The 19,691-nt window shown below is 51.6% G+C and overlaps 1 protein-coding gene and 1 non-coding gene across 2 annotated transcripts in view; both read right to left on the reverse strand.

The window, feature by feature from the left end:
* LOC132574437 (probable cation-transporting ATPase 13A5) overlaps positions 1-19,691 on the reverse strand; it is a 69,806-nt gene that overhangs the window by 41,830 nt on the left and 8,285 nt on the right. Inside the window, exons 2-11 of the mRNA XM_060242791.1 lie at positions 17,366-17,539; positions 15,760-15,900; positions 15,047-15,117; positions 14,295-14,375; positions 12,441-12,510; positions 10,716-10,850; positions 4,538-4,610; positions 2,870-3,001; positions 1,190-1,370; positions 976-1,007 (exon numbers count right to left, since the gene is read on the reverse strand). Of these exons, the coding sequence (XP_060098774.1) occupies positions 976-1,007; positions 1,190-1,370; positions 2,870-3,001; positions 4,538-4,610; positions 10,716-10,850; positions 12,441-12,510; positions 14,295-14,375; positions 15,047-15,117; positions 15,760-15,900; positions 17,366-17,539 (1,090 nt within the window). The remainder of the gene's footprint in view (positions 1-975; positions 1,008-1,189; positions 1,371-2,869; positions 3,002-4,537; positions 4,611-10,715; positions 10,851-12,440; positions 12,511-14,294; positions 14,376-15,046; positions 15,118-15,759; positions 15,901-17,365; positions 17,540-19,691) is intronic.
* TRNAP-GGG (transfer RNA proline (anticodon GGG)) lies at positions 6,972-7,043 on the reverse strand. Its single transcript has one exon. It is a non-coding gene; the product is annotated as a tRNA-Pro (tRNA).

The following is a 19,691-nucleotide window of genomic DNA, read 5'->3' on the forward strand; positions in this document are numbered from 1 at the left end:
AGTGAAGACCACAGGCATAGACAGTTTTAAAAGGGGGTTAGACAGATTCATGGAGAAGAGGTCCATCGACAGCTACTAGACGTGGAATAAAAGGAACCTCCATGTTCAGTGTCAGTCAACTGCTGAATCCCAGAGCCAGGAGGCAACTCCAGAGGAAGGCCATACTCTCCATCCATACCCAGATTTGGCCCCCAGGCTACATGTTTGACACCCCTGCTCTATACCCTGTTGTTGGACCTCCAGAGGAACTGGGTGGCCACTGGGTGAGACAGGTGGCTGGACTAGATGGACCCTCCCTGGTCTGACCTAGCAGGGCTCTTCTGATGTTCTTCTCAGGGGAAGGCCTCGGCCTCTCTGCCCTGTTGTTGGCCCTCCAGAGGAACTGGCTGGCCACTGTGTGAGACAGGAGGCTGGACTAGATGGACCCTCACTGGTCTGACCCAGCAGGGCTCTTCTGACGTTCTTCTCAGGAGAAGGCCTTGGCTTCTCTGCCCTGTTATTGGCCCTCCAGAGAAACTGGCTGGCTGCTGTGTGAGACAGGCGGCTGGACTAGATGGACCCTGCCTGGTCTGACCCAGCAGGGCTCTTCTGATGTTCTTCTCAGGGGAAGGCCTCAGCCTCTTTGCCCTGTTATTGGCCCTCCAGATAAACTGTCTGGCCGCTGTGTGAGACAAGAGGTTGGACTAGATGGACCCTTCCTGGTCTGACCCAGCAGGGCTCTTCTGATGTTCTTCTCAGGGGATGGCCTTGGCCTCTCTGCCCTGTTGTGGGCCCTCCAGAGGAACTGGCTGGCCACTGTGTGAGACAGGAGGCTGGACCAGAGGGACCCTCACTGGTCTGATCCAGCAGAGCTCTTCTGATGTTCTTCTCAGGGGAAGGCCTTGGTCTCTCTGCCCTGTTGTTGGCCCTCCAGAGGAATGGGTTGCCCTTGTGTGAGACAGGATGTTGGACTAGGTGGATCCTCCCTGGTCTAACCCAGCAGGGCTCTTCCTATTTTCCCAGAGGCCCTGAACATGGCACTCTGAAGGTCCAGTCGACTCTGCTTGAAGTTGTCAGCTTGTTTCTCTTACCCGGTTCCAATCAAGCAAGTGCCGGTATGCCTCAATTGTGGAGTGGTGGTTGCTTTCTTTCCATGGCTCTTCTGCTCCACCTGGTTTGACCCACCCCCACCCCCCCTCCAGAGAGGAGCCCCCTCTCACCCGTCTGCAACACGACTGCTCTGGGGGGCCCTTTAGCGGTCTGCTTGGTCTGGATGACTTCCGTGCCGCAGAAGAGGACGTGCCGCCGGTAGTCCTCCACGCTGTGCGTTTTCCAGGGGAGGGTGTTTTCCGTGTGGGGCAGGGCGGTCTTGGTCACTGGGACGCTTTCACCTGAAACAGAACCCATGTCTGTTTGTCTGGCTTGTCTGGCTCCCACCGGCGCAGGCACCAAAGCCCACAGATTAATTAAATAATGAATTATTAGGCCAAATGAAGGAATCCTTAGAGAAGGATTCTGGTGATGCTCCACAAAATCCAGTTTTGGCTTCAAGGCTGCTAGTCGCAAACCACTGGAAACAAAACAGGTTTCCTTCTATTGAAATCTGGCTCTGGAAATATTGGCTAAACATAGTTATCGAGAAAACAGCAGTTGGTAAGCAATTAAGAGAAGGAAACAGACAGGCTCAGGGAGACAACACCATCAGGAGTGTACAAAAGCCACAAATCAGGTCCTTACTGAGAGCCATGAGCACACAAGCTCACTTGCTCAGCCGAGGCCAGTCCATGTTCTGAGAGCTCCCAGGGCCCCTCCCCTCTTCTTCCCCCACAGCTCCCCACACGCCCTCCTTCCCTTCCCCCACCTGCCCACGTGCCCCTCCCCTGCCTGCTCACGAGCTCTCTCCCTTCCCATGCCCCCCTCCCCGACATCTGCAGCCTTTTCCCCAGGCAGGGAGTGTCGCTGGACACGCAAAGACAGGAATAGGCTTGCCATTCCCCAGATCCCGGCGGAGGTTCTTCCACTTTCCCAGGCTCCTTCCCGCCCCCAGTCAGCTGGCCGAAGGGGGGAAGCCCCATCCTCAAAGCCACCGTGTCACTTTCCCCCTCCGGAGGCTCCAGTCTCCGATTGAAAGGCTTCCACTTGGGATGGGGTGTCTGTGTTACTTGGAAGAAGTTGGCTGCAACTAATGAGTAGAGAGGCCAATCCCTCCCTTCAGAGTGGCCAGAAACGGGGTGGGGGGGACATCTGCTGAGCACTTCATTATTCCCTATGTGGAGATCGATTCTCATAGGGTGTAATGGGGAATTGATCTGGAGGTTTCGGGGGCTCTGGGGGAGCTGTTTTTTGAGGTAGAGGCACCAAATTTTCAGTTTAGTATCTAGTGCCTCTCCCCAAAGTACCCCCCCCCGCAAAGTTTCAAAACGATTGGACCATGGGGTCCAGTTCTATGAGCCCCAAAAGAAGGTGCCCCTATCCTTCATTATTTCCTATGGAAGGAAGACATTTAAAAAGGTGTGCTGTCCCTTGGAGTTCAATTCTGCTTGTCACACCCTTGTTCCTGGCTCCGCCCCAATGTCTCCTGGCTCCGCCCCCAAAGTCCCCAGATATTTCTTGAATTGGACTTGGCAACTCTAGACAGGAAGCTGCCTGATATTGAATCAGAGAACCAGTCCATCGGGGCCCATCTTGTCTACTCAGGCAGGCAGCTGCTCTCCAGGGTCTCAGGCAGAGAAGGTCTTTTCACAACCCCTCCGGCCTGGTCCTTTTTAAATTGGAGATGCTGCTGGGGATTGAACCAGGGACCTTCTGCGTGCCAAGCAGAGGCTCTTCCATTGAGCCACCAGGGCCCCTCTGTGCCCCTCAGCCCTTCCTGCCCTCCCCTGCTCGGTACCTGTCAGCATCCCCTCGTTGATGATGCAGCTGCCGTCCAGGAGGATGGCATCACAAGGCAGGGAATGCTTCTGGCCTTCTAAGAGGAGGATGTCTCCCGGCACCAAGGAAGAAGACTTCATCTGACGGCGACCTGCAGGGAAGCAAGACCAAGGATGAGGGGGGCTTGGACCAGAGTCCTGGAGGACTGGAGTGGGGGGGCTGCTGATACGGATGGGCCCAAATTGACACCTGGGTGACTCTCCTATAGGGATGGGCACAAACTGAAATGAACCAGAAAGCAGGGGCTTCCTCAGGAAAATCAGAGGGGAGCAGAAAATAGGGGGTTGAGTGGCTTGGAGCCATTTAAACCCCTGCTTTCTGCTCCCCATTGCTCAGCTGTTTTTTATGGCTCTCAGCCATTTAAGCCCCTGCCTTCTGCTCTTCACAGACTGCCACACATTGCTCACAAATGGCTGTAAAATGTGTGGAAGTTCATGGCAGATGTTCATTTTGCAAACTACAAACTGCCCAAAATCCATCATGAACTTTTGTTTGTGAGCTGGCTCGTGCCCGTCTCTGCTCACCTACTCTGTCTTTGGGGGAGACAGCCACTTGCAAGGAAAAGCAGCCGGAAGACTCCTCTTTAAGCCACAATGGAACGAATGGGATCTGGCCCACCCAGCCTCCTCTCCTCTCCAGAGTCCTCCAGGACTCTGGTCCAAGCACCCCTGGACCACGTCTTCTCACATGCCGCAAAGAGCCAAATAAGAAGAATGGATTCTCTGCTCTTCTTGGTGGCTCATGTTGAGCTTCTGACAGATTCCCCAATGCAAGCAATTCCAGAGCTGAGGAGCCACCACGAAGGAGGCCTCTCCATGGTGTCCTCCTCTGGTGGGCACTGCCAGGAAAGTCCCTTGATGCTTAGAAGATGAGAGCCAGTTTGGTGTAGTGGTGAAGTGCGCAGACTCTTATCTGGGAGACCCGGGTATGATTCCCCACTCCTCCATTTGCACCTGCTGGAATGGCCTTGGGTTAACCATAGCTCTCGCAGAGTCCTTGAAAGGGTAGCTACTGGGGGAGCTCTCTCAACCCCACCTACTTTACAGTGCGTCCGTTGTGGGGAGGGGGAGGTAAAGGAGATTGTGAGCCTCTCTGAGACTTCGAGATTCAGAGTATAGGGCGGGATAATAAATCCAATATCTTCTTCTTCTCTGTGGTACAGAAGGCCTAAGCCCCAGAGAACTTGGTTGGCCAAAACCAGCACCTTGACTTTTTCTGGACCTAGGGTTGCCATCCTCCAGGTGGGGCCTGGAGATCTCCTGGAATGACATTTGACTCCCAGACTACAGGAATCACTTCCCCTGGAGAAGACAGCAGCTTCAGGGCATGAACTCCCATGGCATCGCATCCCTCCTGACCTCCCTCCTCAAACTCCAACCCCCTCAAACTCCACCCTCCAAAAATTTCCCAGCCTGGAGTTGGCAACCCTCCAGACGAGACCAAGGAGCACCAGCCTGGGCCATCAGCATCCTCCTCCCGAGAGCTGAGAGCACCCACAGACTGCCAAGGAGAGGCAGAATGCCCAGAGGTGCCATTCTGCCGGTGATTCTTCTGTGGTTTTTAGAGGTGCCAGGAGAGAAGATGGAGAGGGTCAGCAGAAGGCAGCTGCCGGGGCTGCAACACACACCTTCATCTTTAATCCAGGCTGTGACTGTGACGTTGTTGTGTTCTTCCACCAGGTTGTGTAGCTTGATGGATTGCTGCAGATGGGAAAGCAGAAGGTGAGATGCCGGAGGGGGCCTTTCTGCACACAGCCTGGTAGGAATGGAGTGGGGCGGAGGAGGGGCACGCAATGGGGAGGCCGGCTTTGCTCTCTGGGAACCTTCAGCTGCCAACACCAGGTCCCCAAACAAAGCAAAGGGAAACCAAAGAGGCTTCTTGTGGCCCCACCCGCTCTTCCCTTGCCCTGGGCTGCAGAGAGCCTGAAGGAGCCGGACAGTCAGGGGAAAGAAGCTTGCTCAGGAATGTCCCTGGACAGATAGACTGCTTCCGTCCATGGAGGGCCAGGAGCCTCCTCCCCCACATACTGGCTTTATTTATTGAAAACCTTTATCAGCCGCCTTTCTTCCTTACAGAGTTCAAGGCAGCTTACAATGTACATAAAACACATCAAAAAACCATAAAAATAGAAATTTAAAATTAGAAATTTAAGTCTCCCAATAACTTATTCAAATGTGATCCTAAATAAAACCACCAGCTGCCTCCTAAAGATCACAAGCGAGGGGGGGGGGCAGGCGCACTTCCCTGGGGAGGTTGTTCTAAAATCATGGGGCCGCCACTGAAAAGGCCCCTTTCTCTTCTGCCCACCAAATGAGCTTCTTTGATGGCCAAGAGGGCCCCTCCCAGCGGTCTCAATCCCCAGACAGCAACATGCGGGAGGGAGAGGAGGTCCCATCAGGTGCATCTCCCCCTTTCCAAGGTATCGGAAGGAGTGAGCTGTGAGTCACGAAAGCTCCTCCTGCCACAGATTTTGTTAGTCTTGAAGGTGCTGCAGGACTCTGGCTCTTCTCGCCTTTCCAAGAACGCTTGTCACAGGGAGGCAATGAGTGGTCCAGAAGGCAATTAAGCACTTCCCCCTACTGCCTTAGCAGCCCCGTGGCGCAGAGTGGTAAAGCAGCAGTACTGCAGTATTGTGATCCGAACTCTCTGCTCATGACCTGAGTTCCATCCCAGCAGAAGCTGGTTCAGGTAGCTGGCCCCAGGTTGACTCAGCCTTCCATCCTTCCGAGGTCGGTCAAAGGAGTACCCAGCTTGCTGGGGGGGGAAGCGTAGATGACTGGGGAAGGCAATTGCAAGCCACCCCGTAAAAAAAGTCTGCCGTGAAAACGTTGTGAAAGCAACAAAGTCACCCCAGAGTCGGAAACGACTGGTGCTTGCACAGGGGACCTTTCCTTTCCTTTTCCCTACTGCCTGAATGACAGCCAGTATTCACATTTTTCCTCTTTAACTCCTGAGTTTGCAAACCTCTTCCCAGCTTTAGCTCCCCCCCCCTTAGATTCTCCCCTACTGAGACTCTGCTTCATCATCATCATCATCATTACTATTATTATTATTATTTTATTTCTATTCCGCCCCTCCCCCCTTTTGGGGGGCTCAGAGCGGAGTACAACAATTTCAATTAAAATCACAATAAAATTATTATTATTATTATTATTATTATTATTATTATTATTATTATTATTATTATTTGTTTGTTTGATTATATTCTGCCCATTCGCCCACTGGGGGCTCAGAGCGGAGCACATCAAAATAGAAATAAAATCACAATAAAATCACAATAAAACCCATTACAACATTCATTAAAGTGCCACAAGATGATTCAGCAAGATGCCATGGCAGCAAGGAGGTATAGCACAAAAATAGTACCACAATACGGCACCACAGTACAGTAGTGCAGAAGAGCAGTAGGGGGGAGGCCATAAACAGATGCCCGCTGCCTCATCGAAAGACCTGCCGGAACAGCTCCGTTTTGCAGGCCATACGGAAGGCTAATGAGCCAGGTAGGGCCTGGAACTCCACAGAGAGCTGATTCCACCAGGTCGGGGCCAGGACTGAAAAAGTAGAGGCAAGACGGGCGTCTCCTGGGCCAGGGACTATCAGAAGTTCTTGGGAGGCCAAGCGAAGCCTGTCTTTCATATGAACATATGAACCTATGACGCTGCCTTCTACTGAGTCAGACCCCCCTCGGTCCATCAAAGTCACTCTTTTATACTGAGACTGGCAGGGGCTCTCCAAGGTCTCCAGCTGAGGCTTTTCACGCCTCTTTGCCTGGACCCTTTTGAGTTGGAGATGCCAGTGGGGATTGAACCTGGAACCTTCTGCTTCCCAAGCAGATGCTCTACCACTGAGCCACAGCCCCATTCATGGCTTTCCAGGGTCCCAAGCGGAGGTTTCTCACACCTATTTGCCTGGACCCTTTTTAGTTGGAGATGCCAGGGATTGAACCTGGGACCTTCTGCTTCCCAAGCAGATGCTCTGCCACTGAGCCACAGCCCCATTCATGGCTCTCCAGGGTCTCAAGCGGAGGTTTTTCACACCTATTTGCCTGGACCCTTTTTAGTTGGAGATGCCAGGGATTGAACCTGGGACCTTCTGCTTCCCAAGCAGATGCTCTACCACTGAGCCACAGCCCCATTCATGGCTCTCCAGGGTCCCAAGCTGAGGTTTTTTCACGCCTACTTGCCTGGACCCCTTTTGAGTTGGAGATGCCAGTGGGGATTGAACCTGGGACCTTCTGCTTAGCAGGCAGGTGCTCTACCACTGAGCCACCGTCCCTCATGTCGAATAAGAAAAAGTAGGCGTTTATCCAGACCCGTGATGTCCAATTTGTTCCAGAAAAGATCCCTGGGAATAGAGTCAAGTGCCCCTTTTAAATCAAGGAAGGCCACAAACAGCCTTCTTCCCCCTCTACCGCTGTATTTCTCTATCAGATGGTTAAAAATTATACAGTGGTCCATTGTAGATTGCCAGGACAAAATCCGATCTGTTCCCTACTTGGGAGATTTTGCTCTTTCGTCCACGAAGTGAGTTTTCCCAAGAGGTGTCTCGCATATAATTTGCCTGCTATGTCAAGCAGACTAATTAGGTGATAGTTCTCTGGTTCTTGTGGGGCACCCTTCTTATAAATTGGGACAACTATGGAATTTGTCCATGATTCAGGCACGGCCCCTGTTTTATCGATCACTGTGAAGAGAGTCGCCAGAGGGGAAGCCCCCCAGTCAGAACTGTTTGTAAATAATTCTGGTGGGAGTCCACCTGGGGCTGGGGCCTTCCCTGCCTTTAAATTATTGAATAGATTACTAATCTCATTAGGACTAACAGGGGGCCATTCAGGTGGATCTTCACCCAAAGGGTGATTAACATGTGGAATTCACTGCCACAGGAGGTGGTGGTGGCCACAAGTATAGCCACCTTCAAGAGGGGTTTAGATAAAAATATGGAGCAGAGGTCCATCAGTGGCTATTAGCCACAGTGTATGTGTGTATATAAAATTTTTTGCCACTATGTGACACAGAGTGTTGGACTGGATGGGCCGTTGGCCTGATCCAACATGGCTTCTCTTATGTTCTTGATCTTGCTGATCAGATACAATGGTCAGAGGGTCAAAAAATAAATGATGGAAATGGTCTATCCAGACCTCGGCAGGAATGGAGTGTCTAGAACAGTGACTCTTCACATCAGAAGCACCAGTAACTAATGACCTGAAAAGTCTACCATTAGAGGCAGTAGAGGCACTAATAAGGAAATCCCAGTTCTTAATAGATAATTGTCTTTCCTTATGAGCCACTGTATCTTTAAGCTTATTTTTCAGTTCGAAGTAACTCAGGGGAATATTAGCAGCGAGGCTGTTACGATAAGTGCGATATACTAGCACTGGGTGCAGCCTGGAACCTACCCAGGAGTGCGCTTCCCATTTGTGCTTTGAGGATGGGTTTCAATCCACCCCTTCCCCAACCAGCTCCTCTTGTTTGGAGTGCCTGCAGTCGCCTTCCTTCAGCGGGGCTTCTCCCCGCCTCCCATCCCCAGTCCTGACTGGTGCATCCGTGGCTGAAGCCCCTCGCACGGAAATGGTGGACAGGGAGTGTTCTGCACTATCACTCCCTTCCACTGGGCAAAGACACCCCCCAGGGACTCCAGAGCTGGGCAGGCCCTGCAGGCTTCAGGAATCCACTGGGTTCATCCCAAGATAATCCAGGTCCAGCGGGGTGTGGCTCACACTCTGGAGCTCCAAACAGGCCTGGTTTTTTGCCAAAGCACCGTGAATGCAGGGCACATTGTTTCTGCGCTCGTGCACTGGAATGCACTGCAAAACCAGACCAAACTGAGCAGTCCTCCCACTGGTACATATTTCCATCTCCTGGGGGCATTTCCACACTGGTCTGTGCAGCTGCTTGCCAGCTTTGTCCTGAGTGGCATCCTGGCATGGGAATGGCACTGCACCACTGCCCTTGAACATCAGACCCGGGATCACAAGGCCTCCTGGGCCAGCCTGTCTGCAGGGAGTGATGGAGCCCCCCCTCCGCCTCCCAAGGCCTCCCACTCACCCTGTAAGCAAAGGCAGGAGCAGCCTCTGCTCTCCCTCTCCAGAGGAGAAAGAAGGCTGACTTTCAGAGGCAGAACTAGTGAATTTGTACAGCGCAGCCAATAAGACTTGCTCTCCCCTCAACCATGGGATATTATCTACTTTGGGTCATCCTTTACCAACTTCAGAATCCAACACTATGTAGAACCTTTTCATAAGAACAGAAAAGAAGCCCTGTTGGAGCAGGCCAGTGGCCCCTCCAGTCCAACACTCTGTGTCACATAAGAACATAAGCGAAGCCCTGTTGGATCAGGCCAATGGCCCATCCAGTCCAACACTCTGTGTCACATAAGAACAGAAGAGAAGCCTTGTTGGATCAGGCAAGTGGCCCATCCAGTCCAACACTCTGTGTCACATAAGAACATAAGAGAAGCCCTGTTGGAGCAGGCCAGTGGCCCCTCCAGTCCAACACTCTGTGTCACATAAAAACATAAGTGAAGCCATGTTGGATCAGCCCAATGGCCCATCCAGTCCAACACTCTGTGTCACATAAGAGAAGCCCTGTTGGATCAGGCCAATGGCCCATCCAGTCCAACATTCTTTGTCACATAAGAACAGAAGAGAAGCCTTGTTGGATCAGGCCAATGGCCCATCCAGTCCAACACTCTGTGTCACATAAGAACATAAGAGAAACCACGTTGGATCAAGCCAATGGCCCATCCAGTCCAACACTCTGTGTCACATAAGAACATAGAAAAAGCCCTGTTGGATCAGGTCAATGGCTCCTCCAGTCCAACACTCTGTGTCACATAAGAACATGAGAAGCCATGTTGGATCAGGCCAATGGCCCCTCCAGTCCAACACTCTGTGTCACATAAGAACATAAGAGAAGCCACATTGGATCAGGCCAATGGCCCATCCAGTCCAACACTCTGTGTCACATAAGAGAAGCCACGTTGGATCAGGCCAATGGCCCATCCAGTCCAACACTCTGTGTCACATAAGAACATCAGAAAAGCCATGTTGGATCAGGCCAATGGCCCATCCAGTCCAACACTCTGTGTCACACAGTGCCCAATATATGTGTGTGTGTACACACACACACACACACACATATGCACACATACTGTGGCTAATAGCCACTGATGGACCTCTGCTCCATATTTTTATGCAATCCCCTCTTAAAGCTGGCTATGCTTGTGGCCGCCACCACCTCCTGTGGCAGTGAATTCCACATGTTAATCACCCTTTGTGTGAAGAAGGACTTCCTTTTATCCATTTTAACCTGTCTGCTAGACTTAATGTCCTCTCCTCAGCGATCCTAAGAGGAAGAGTAAATGGCACACCTTTCCTCAATAGATTGTGTCCTTGTGCAAGCGGTTCCATTGGGACAGTATTCCACATGCTACTAGAATGCCGTCACTACATCAGTGTACAGCATAGCATTTTATCACCAATTCTTGGTAGTATTTTAGATTTATCTGACTCACACAAATTGCTTTTTCTGCTAAACAATACTGCTGATGATGTTACTGAAACTGTGGCAAATGGAAACTCCAGACCGCTCTACTTACACGTAGTGCTATGGTAGACTAAGTTATTTTGTAAAGATTTAATTCATAACTTTTAAAGAATGGAACTTAAAGATGGAATATGTGTTTTATACATCTGCACATCTTATTTCTGCATTTTCCTTTATCCTACTCTTTTCTATACTAACAGTTTTATAATGCCAATAAAGGAAATTGCTATGTAAGGAAGGCTGACAAAGCAGCCGACTTACCTGCCGCAGGTCGTAGACGGTGAAGGTGATGGCGATGATGGACAGGAAGATGATGGTGGATGAGTATACAAAGTAGTTTTGGGACAGCCACAGGGTCAGGGTGAAGGCTTGGAAGACGTAGAAGGGGTTCAGGATCTAGAGACACAAGAGAAGCCCCGCGGTCACAGGCAGGCTTCGGCGGCACAGGGAGGGGGCAACCACACGAAATGCTCATCAATGTGTCATTTACTGGCCTCCCTCTGTTGAGCTACAGACAACGTGGCCCCCGGGCTGCAGAACCTGTCCTCCGAGGAGAGTCGGGGACGTTTCACTTTGGAAAAAGACAACAAAAGCCGGGCATGACAGATGCTTATAAAATTAAGCACACAGTGGAGAGAGTGGACAGAGAAAAATTTTGCTCCCTCTCTCAAAATACTACAACTCAAGGGAAGAAGAAGAAGAAGAGGAAAAAAGAAGAGGAAAAAAGAGGAGGAAGAGATTTATACCCCACCCTTCACTCGAAGTCTCAGAGCAGTCTACAATCTCCTTTCCCTTCCCCTCCCCACAACAGACACATTATGAGGTAGGTGGGGCAGAGAGAGCTCTTCCAGAACCACTCTTGAGAGAACAGCTCTTTCAGGAACGGTGACTGACGCAAGCTCACATCAGCAGGTGCGAGTGGAGGAGTGAGGAATCAAACCCGGTTCTCCCAGATTACAGTCTGGGCTCTTAACCACTATGCCAAACTGACTCTCATGGAACTGATGGGCAAATGGTTCAGGATGAACAAAAGGAAATGTTACTAGTTTACACAAAGAGTGATTCAAATGTGAAATGCTTTGCAGGAGGATGCAATGATGGGCACAGGAAGAAACAGCTCGAAAAGGGGATTGGATCAGTTCATGGAGGAGAAGTCTATCCGAGGCTCCTAGCCATGGTGGCTGAGGGGAGCCTCCACAGGCAGAGGCAGCCAGGCTCCAAATCCCAGATCCAGGAGCAACATCAGAGGAAGGCCTTGGCCTCTGTGTCCTGCTGGCTGGTTAGGGAGCTTTCAGTCTAAGCTCACATCTGTATTTGGCGATGACAGGAAAGGAAGGAAGGAAGGAAGGAAGGAAGGAAGGAAGGAAGGAAGGAAGGAAGGGAGGGAGGGAGGGAGGGAGGGAGGGAGGAGGGGAGGAAGGAAGGAAGGAGGGAGGGAGGGAGGAAAGGAGAAAGGAAGGGAGGAAGGAAAGGAAGGAAGGAGAAAGGGAGGGAGGGTGGAAGAAAGGAAGGAAGGGAGGGATGAAGAAAGGAAGGGAGAGAGGGAGGGAGGAAGGAGGACAGGAGGGAGGGTGGGTGGAAGAAAGGATGGGAGGAGGGGAGGGAGGGAGGGAGGGAGGGAGGGAGGGAGGGAGGCAGGAAGGAAGGAAGGAAGGAAGGAAGGAGGGGAGGGAGGGAGGAAGGAAGGAAGAAAGGGAGGGAGGAAGGGAAGGAGGAAAGAAGGGAGGGAGGGAGGAAAGAAGGAAAATAGATGGGGAGGGGGAAAGGAGACAAGTAGAAAGGAAGCAACTTTAAATGCATTCTGGCTAGGCTTGGAGAAGTGATTTAAAGAGACATGCCTTCTCCAAGCCCGCCAACAGGGCAGTGGGGGCCTCAAGAGCCACACAATGTGTGTGAAAGAGTCACCCCTGCTTTAAGTCTTTTCCACAAAGCACATGAAAACAAGGCTGTGGGTCGGAAAGACCTTTTTGCAAAGATGCCGGTTACCTCTTTAAAAAGCAGTTTCCAGATGGGGCTAATTTCCACTTCAATGGTGTTAGGCCCACAAACTAACTTCCTGAGAAAGAAAGAGAAGGAGGACAGGGCATTAATATCTGTGCCATAAGAAGCCCGATCTGACAGGGATTGGTGTGGGGAGAGCGGCCATGCCATACCCCTAGGAAAAGAACCCTGGCGCACACACACACACACACACACACACAGTTTTCAGTCCTGACAACTCAACCAAGTTTGCTTTGCTGTGACCCAAGAAAGAGCTGGAATTGGAAGAGGGAACACTGCGTATCCTTCCTTGGAGGTTTTTAAGTCGAGGCTGGATGGCCATCGATCTGACAGCAATGCTGAGCCTGTGAATTGAGGGGGAGGTGTTGGTGAGTTTCCTGCAGTGTGCAGGGGGTTGGACTAGATGACCCTAGAGGTCCCTTCCAACTCTAAGATTCTATGTTTCCTGACCATTAGAGCGGTTCCTGAGTGGAACAGGCTTTCTCAGGAGGTGGTGGGCTCTCCTTCCTTGGAGGTTTTCAAACAGAGGCTAGATGGCCATCTGACAGCAATGAGGATCCTGAATTTAGGGGGAGGGGTTTGTGAGTTTCCTGCATTGTGCAGGGGGTTGGACTAGATGACCCTAGAGGTCCCTTCCAACTCTATGATTCTACATTATGGGGAAGAAGATAACACTCTTATTTCTTGGTGTTAAACAATTTTATTGATAACATATGGTAACAATATCCATTTATGTCACCTCTATCCCTAGCCCATATGATATTTTCCAAACTCCCCTCCCTCCATTACTAGACTCCCGCCGAAGCTATAAAGTTAACTTATAAAGGTACCCTTAACGATCAAAATCTAAATTCATATTCTAACTTTCCCTAATACTTATTATTAAAACACTCTTATTTCTTTCATATCTGCACTCAACGTTTTTGTAAGCAAATATTTTGTACCCTGGGACAGACATTCATCAGGAAATGGGTCTCCTACAAGCGAGGTTAAAGTACAGGATTAGCCAAGCCAGTTTCTCTTTAGGGTGCTCCTACATAGAATCATAGAGTTGGAAGGGGCCTCCAGGGTCATCTAGCCCAACCCCCTCCTCCTGAATTCACAGGATCCGCATTTGGCAGATTACCTGCGCGGAGGGGCCGGGCAGCACCACAGAGGGGCAGAAAGAGGATGGTGAGGCTCCAGAGGGGGTATGGTATGCCAAGCAAGGGGGGAGGGGGAGAGAAGCATTTCAGACACTTCCTGAGTGCCACCCTCCAGTTTAGAGGAGACCTCAGAAAGCAAGGGGGAATGCCCAGTTCTCTGAGCCTCAGAATCACATGTTGAGATGCTCTGGCCCCGGGAGGTTCCTCCAGCTTTAAGCACTGCAAAAGTCCACTATCTAAGACTTCATTGAGACCCTCATGAGAGGTATGTAATTCATCTTTCCGCTCCCAAAGAGGAAGGGGTGGGATGGGGGAAGAGAATGACCTTCTGATGTTTGAGGCCACCTAAAGAGTCTGGGACTGAGGTGAGATTTGAAGAGGAGGCCTCATATTCTGAAGGAATTCATTAGTGGACCCTCCGGACAGAAGCGACAGAGGGCTCGGAATGCATTCAGCTCTCAGAAGCCATGCCAGCCTCCAGGTGGGACCTGGGGAATTATAACTGCTTCCCAGACTACAAAGATCCGTGCCCCTGGAGGAAAATGGATGCTTTGGAGAGTGGACTCTGCATGGCATCGTGGCCCGCTGGGTTCCTGGTTCTCCCTGGGCTCTGTTCCCAATTCCCCAGGAGTTTCCTAGCCTCAGTCTGGCAACCATAGCTCTGAGGCAGCAGCTGGCTAGACAGGGGCCATACCGGAACTCCTGCTGTTCCGTGGTCAGCCCCTCAGCAAACTTGTGATGGATTTCATAACACGTGTTGCTGTCCTCCAGTGACCTGGGAAAGAGGAAATCCAAGGCAAATCACACCACAATCAGAGACCTTTTATTATGCAGAACTTCCCACCAACAAGTCATAAGAACCTCAGAAGACCCCTTCTGGGTCAGAGCAGTGAAGATCTATCTAGTGCAGCCTCCTGTCTCACACAGTGGCCAACCAGTTCCTCTGGAGGGCCAACAACAGGGCAGAGAGGCTGACGCCTTCCCCTGAGAAGAACATCAGAAGAGCCCTGCTGGGTCAGACCAGTGAGGGTCCATCTAGTCCAGCCTCCTGTCTCACACAGTGGCCAACCAGTTCCTCTGGAGAGCCAAGAACAGGGCAGAGAGGCTGAGGCCTTCATAAGAACAGAAGAGCCCTGCTGGATCAGACCAGTGAGGGGCCATTTAGTGCAGCCTCCTGTCTCACACAGTGGCCAACCAGTTCCTCTGGAGAGCCAAGAACAGGGCAGAGAAGCTGAGACCTTCCCCTTAGAAGAACCTCAGAAGAGCCCTGCTGGATCAGACCAGGGAGGGTCCCTCTAGTCCAGCCTCCTGTCTCACATGGTGGTCAACCAGTTCCTCTGAAGGGCCAACAACAGGGCACAGGGGCCAAGGCACTTCTGGCTCTGGGATTCAGAAGCTGACTGCCTCTGAATGTGGAGATTTTAAAAGATGGACATGAAAACTCACCCAATTCTGTGGAACTGTTTTGCAGAGACGTCCCATAGATAGCGGATTTTTTGTACCCGGATGTATCTCACCTACATGAATGGGGTGCAAGACAGCCATTAGGAATCACCAGATCAAATCCCTGGTGGTTACTGAATTCCCCCTCCCCGGCTGTAATTTGGGCTGGATTTGGGCTCTGCAGGTTGAGGAGGACTTGTGGTGATTCTCTGGGCTTGGCCTGGGTCCTTGTGCCTCAGCAAAGGTGGGAGTCACTCCAGCACACCCCTCCTTTTTGTCTCCCAAGCAGCAAGGAAGGACTGCCCCCCACAGAACAGGCTGAGTTTGGACGATGCCCACAGTGCCCAGGGCCCCAGAGTACACCCCAACATCCACAAGCTATGGCATTCTCAAAGACTTTCCTTGTGGGCCCTGAGAAGGACCAAGAGGGCTACCCATCATCCAATGCCCACTCGCCCTAGGAGGCCTTAGGGACACCATTCATGACCCCCACCCCAAGGACCTGGAGGCCTTTGATTGTATTAAGGTCAGTAGAGTGGGATTCTGGGAAAGGGAATGGTTGGGGGTGCAGGAGATGCCCACCTCTAGCCTCAGGAAGGGGTAACGTGAGATGCATCTTTCCTCCTCCACTACGGGATGAGTTGGGGAAAGGCTTCTTCCCTGTCTGCCCTTTACCCCACAGCCTACATTGTAGCCCCACTGAAAGTGGTACTTACTTTCAACTGTGGCTTCATTACGGCTTTGGATATGACACATTCTTTGTCAGCACTAAGAACGTGATTTGATTTATCTTCGTCCAGAAGTTTCGACAAGTCAATCCAGATCACCTTCTTCCTCGTGTATCTCTGAAACTCATCCTGGGGGGGAGGGGGGAAACGTTTACATTCTTGGGATACAGATCTTAAAAATGGTCTGCTTCTGTGTTATGAACCTCCTTGAATCAGGGTAAGGGAAGCACAATTGCTTCTGTGGCTGAAGCTGCCTTGCCAAGAACTCTTGAGTGGTACAGACCTCAGAGGACAAGCGGTTCAGGAAAGGAAAGGTCCCCTGTGCAAACATCAGTCGTTTCCGACTCTGGGGTGACGTTGCTTTCACGTTTTCACGGCAGACTTTTTACAGGGTGGTTTGCCATTGCCTTCCCCAGTCATTACACTTTCCCCCCAGCAAGCTGGGTACTCATTTGACCGACCTCGGAAGGATGGAAGGCTGAGTCAGGGTGTCTGTTGTGGGGGAGGAAGGTAAAGGAGATTGTGAGCCGCTCTGAGACCCAATCCTAGAAAGGGCACTTTCTGGGAGAGCCCTCTCAGCCCCACCCACCTCACAGGGTGTCTGTTGTGGGGGAGGAAGGGAAAGGAGATTGTGAGCCGCTCTGAGATTCTATCCTAAAAAGGGCAGTTTCTGGGGGAGCCCTCTCAGCCCCACCCACCTCACAGGGTGTCTGTTGTGAGGGAGGAAGGGAAAGGAGATTGCGAACTACTCTGAGACTCTGTCCTTGAAAGGGCAGCTGCTGTGAGAGCCCTCTCAGCCCCACCCACCTCACAGGGTGTCTGTTGTGGGGGAGGAAGGGAAAGGAGATTGTGAGCTGCTCTGAGACTCTTCGGAGTGGAGGGCGGGATATAAATCCAATATCTTTTTCTTCATCTTCTTCAAAGAAGGGTCATTTCGCTGGCCAGGGCTGTTCGAATGATACCTGGAGATTTGGGAGGGGGGGGTGGATCCTGAGGAGGGAGGGATTTGGGGAGGGGCCTCAGCAGGGAACAGCACCATAGAATCCCCGTTCCAAAGCAACCATTTTCTCCAGGGGGACTGATCTCTGTAGCCTGGAGATGAGTTCTAATTCAGGAGATTTCCAGCCACCCCCTGGAAGTCGTTAACACTGCTGTGTCTGCCTATGATCTCCTTCCAGCCAGTCAAACCTCGGCAAGAATTCTCTGTATCATTACGTTTCCACAGCAATTTTCTACCTGAAAGTGACAAGCCTGGCTTCAGGTCCTCTGCAGCAAATAACAAATAAAATACCTTCCACGCTACAATGATAAACAGCTGTGCAGGAAGAAAGTGGCTCACACCATGCCCATCAGCTTGAGCCTGGTATTTCCTTAGGCATTTGCACATTTTCAGATCATCCAGGCTACCATAAGCCATGAGGCTTAGAAATTTTATACCCTATAAAAAGAATGTTCCAGATGGCTAAACTTTGCAGCGCACCGGATCTCTCACTTCTGAGCGGGGAGCTCAGCACACCTGGGCATGCTGAGTACAGCCTGCTCTGGTCGTAACATCCGAGGATGTGGTCTGCCTGGGAGAAGGAAAGGAACCTACCGTGGCTCTGAGCAACACCACGTCTGCCTCCTGCAAGTCGCACGGCACACAGTTCGCCCAGACGTCCCAAGCCGGCTTCCAGTAAAAGATGAGCAGGAGAGCTCCACAGCTCAGGAAGTACCCAGCAATGCACAGGGCCCTCCGGAACCAGTGGGACTTGTAGCCAAATATTTCCTGTGAAGGACATCAATTTGAAGAGGTGTGAAGGACCCTGAGGCATTTTCTCGAGAGCAGAAGTACACGCCATCTTGAACTGGTATTATCCCTCCCCTAGTCACCTGCAGGTGGAAGAAAGGCAGGCAGCAACTCCACACTCCTTAAGCCAACTTGTCTCTCTGAAAACCCCTAACCTCCCCTATTCCCCAGTGACTTCACTGGCTGGGCTGCCGCCTCCAAGCTGGGAACTTCCCGGTGACTCAGGAGTGGAGGCTGGGGGGAGGGGGTTGAGGAGGGAAAGGCCCTCCGTGGGGTATAATGCCATAGAGTCCACCTCAGAATTGGGGTGAGGATTGCTTGCTTAGAATCATAGAGTTGGAAGGGACCTCCAGGGTCATCTAGTGCAACCCCCTGCACAATGCAGGAAACTCACAAACACCTCCCCCTAAATTTACAGGATCTTCATTGTTGTCAGATGGGCATCCAGTCTCTATTTAAAAACCTCCAAGGAAGGAGAGCCCACCACCTCCCAAGGAGGAAGCCTGTTTCACTGAGGAACCACTCTAACAGTCAGGAATCATAGAATCCTAGAGTTGGAAGGCACCTCCAGGGTCATCTAGTCCAACCCCCTGCACAATGCAGGAACCTCACAAACACCTCCCCCTAAATTCACAGGATTTTCATTGCTGTCAGATGGCCATCTAGCCTCTGTTTAAAAACCTCCAAGGAATGAGAGCCCACCACCTCCCAAGGAAGCCTGTTCCACTGAGGAACAGCTCTAACAGTCAGGAAGTTCTTCCTAATGTTGAGTCAGAAACTCTTTTGATTTAATTTCAACCCATTGGTTCCGGTCCGACCTTCTGGGGCCACAAAAAACAATTCCACGCCATCCTCTATATGACAGCCCTTCAAGTACTTGAAGATGGTGATCCTATCACCTCTCAGCTGCCTCCTCTCCAGGCTAAACATCCCTGAGGAGTGAGGAATCAAACCCGGTTCTCCCAGACAAGAGAGCTCTGGCTGAGCCAAGGCCATTCCAGCAGCTGGAAGTGGAGGAGTGAGGAATAAAACCCGGTTCTCCGAGATAAGAGAGCTCTGGCTAACCCAAGGCCATTCCAGCAGGTGCAAGTGGAGGAGTGGGGAATCAAACCCGGTTCTGCCAGATAAGAGAGCTATGGCTGAGCCAAGGCCATTCCAGCAGGTGCAAGTGGAGGAGTGGGGAATCAAACCCGGTTCTGCCAGATAAGAGAGCTATGGCTGAGCCAAGGCCATTCCAGCAGGTGCAAGTGGAGGAGTGGGGAATCAAACCCAGCTCTCCCAGAAAAAGAGTCCACACACTTAACCATAGGCTTGCCAGTCCCCAGGTAGGGGTAGGGGATACACTGGTTTAGAGGCCCTCCCCTTTCTTCAGGCAAGAAAGTGGTGGATGGGGGGAAGCAAATATCTGCTGGGCATTCCATTATTCCCTAGGGAGACCAGTTCCCATGGGGTATAATGGAGAATTGATCCGCAGGTATCTGGGGCTCTAAGGGAGTTGTTTTTTGAGATAGAGGCACCAAATAGCACCCAATGCCTCTCCTCAAAACCCCCTCCAAATGTCAAGAGGATTGGACCAGGGGGTCCAATTCTATGAGCCCCCAAAGAAGATGCCCCTATTCGTCATTATTCCTATTGGGGAAAAGGCATTTAAAAGGTGTGCATTCCCTTTAAATGTGATGGCCAGAACTCCCCTTGGAGTTCAATTATGCTTGTCACACCCTTGCTCCTGGCTCCACCCCAATGTCTCCTGGCTCCACCCCCAAAGTCCCCAGATATTTCTTGAATTGGACCTGGCAACGCTCCTTAACCCCTACCCCATGTCCCCAGTGAAAGAGGGGACTGCAGACTGTGGAGGGAGACCCCCCTTGGGGAGACAGCCAGAGGCAGCCATGGCCCCCTCCAGCAGCAGACCTTTCAGCCTCAGCCCCCAGAGACTCAGCCCAGGACAACAGAGCTCTCGCCCAGGGGGAGATCTCACAGAACCATCGGGTGCCACATTCGCACCATGATCTCTGCCCGCCAAGGGGAGCAGCTTCCCAGGTGACCCTTTCTGTTCCAGCCCAGCCAGAACTTTGCTGAGAGGGATCTGGGCTTCTGGTGCCACCAGGATCTGTCAAGCTCCTCAGCTGGG

This window comes from Heteronotia binoei, chromosome 6 (genome assembly GCF_032191835.1).
Source record: "Heteronotia binoei isolate CCM8104 ecotype False Entrance Well chromosome 6, APGP_CSIRO_Hbin_v1, whole genome shotgun sequence".
Taxonomy (NCBI): domain Eukaryota; kingdom Metazoa; phylum Chordata; class Lepidosauria; order Squamata; family Gekkonidae; genus Heteronotia; species Heteronotia binoei.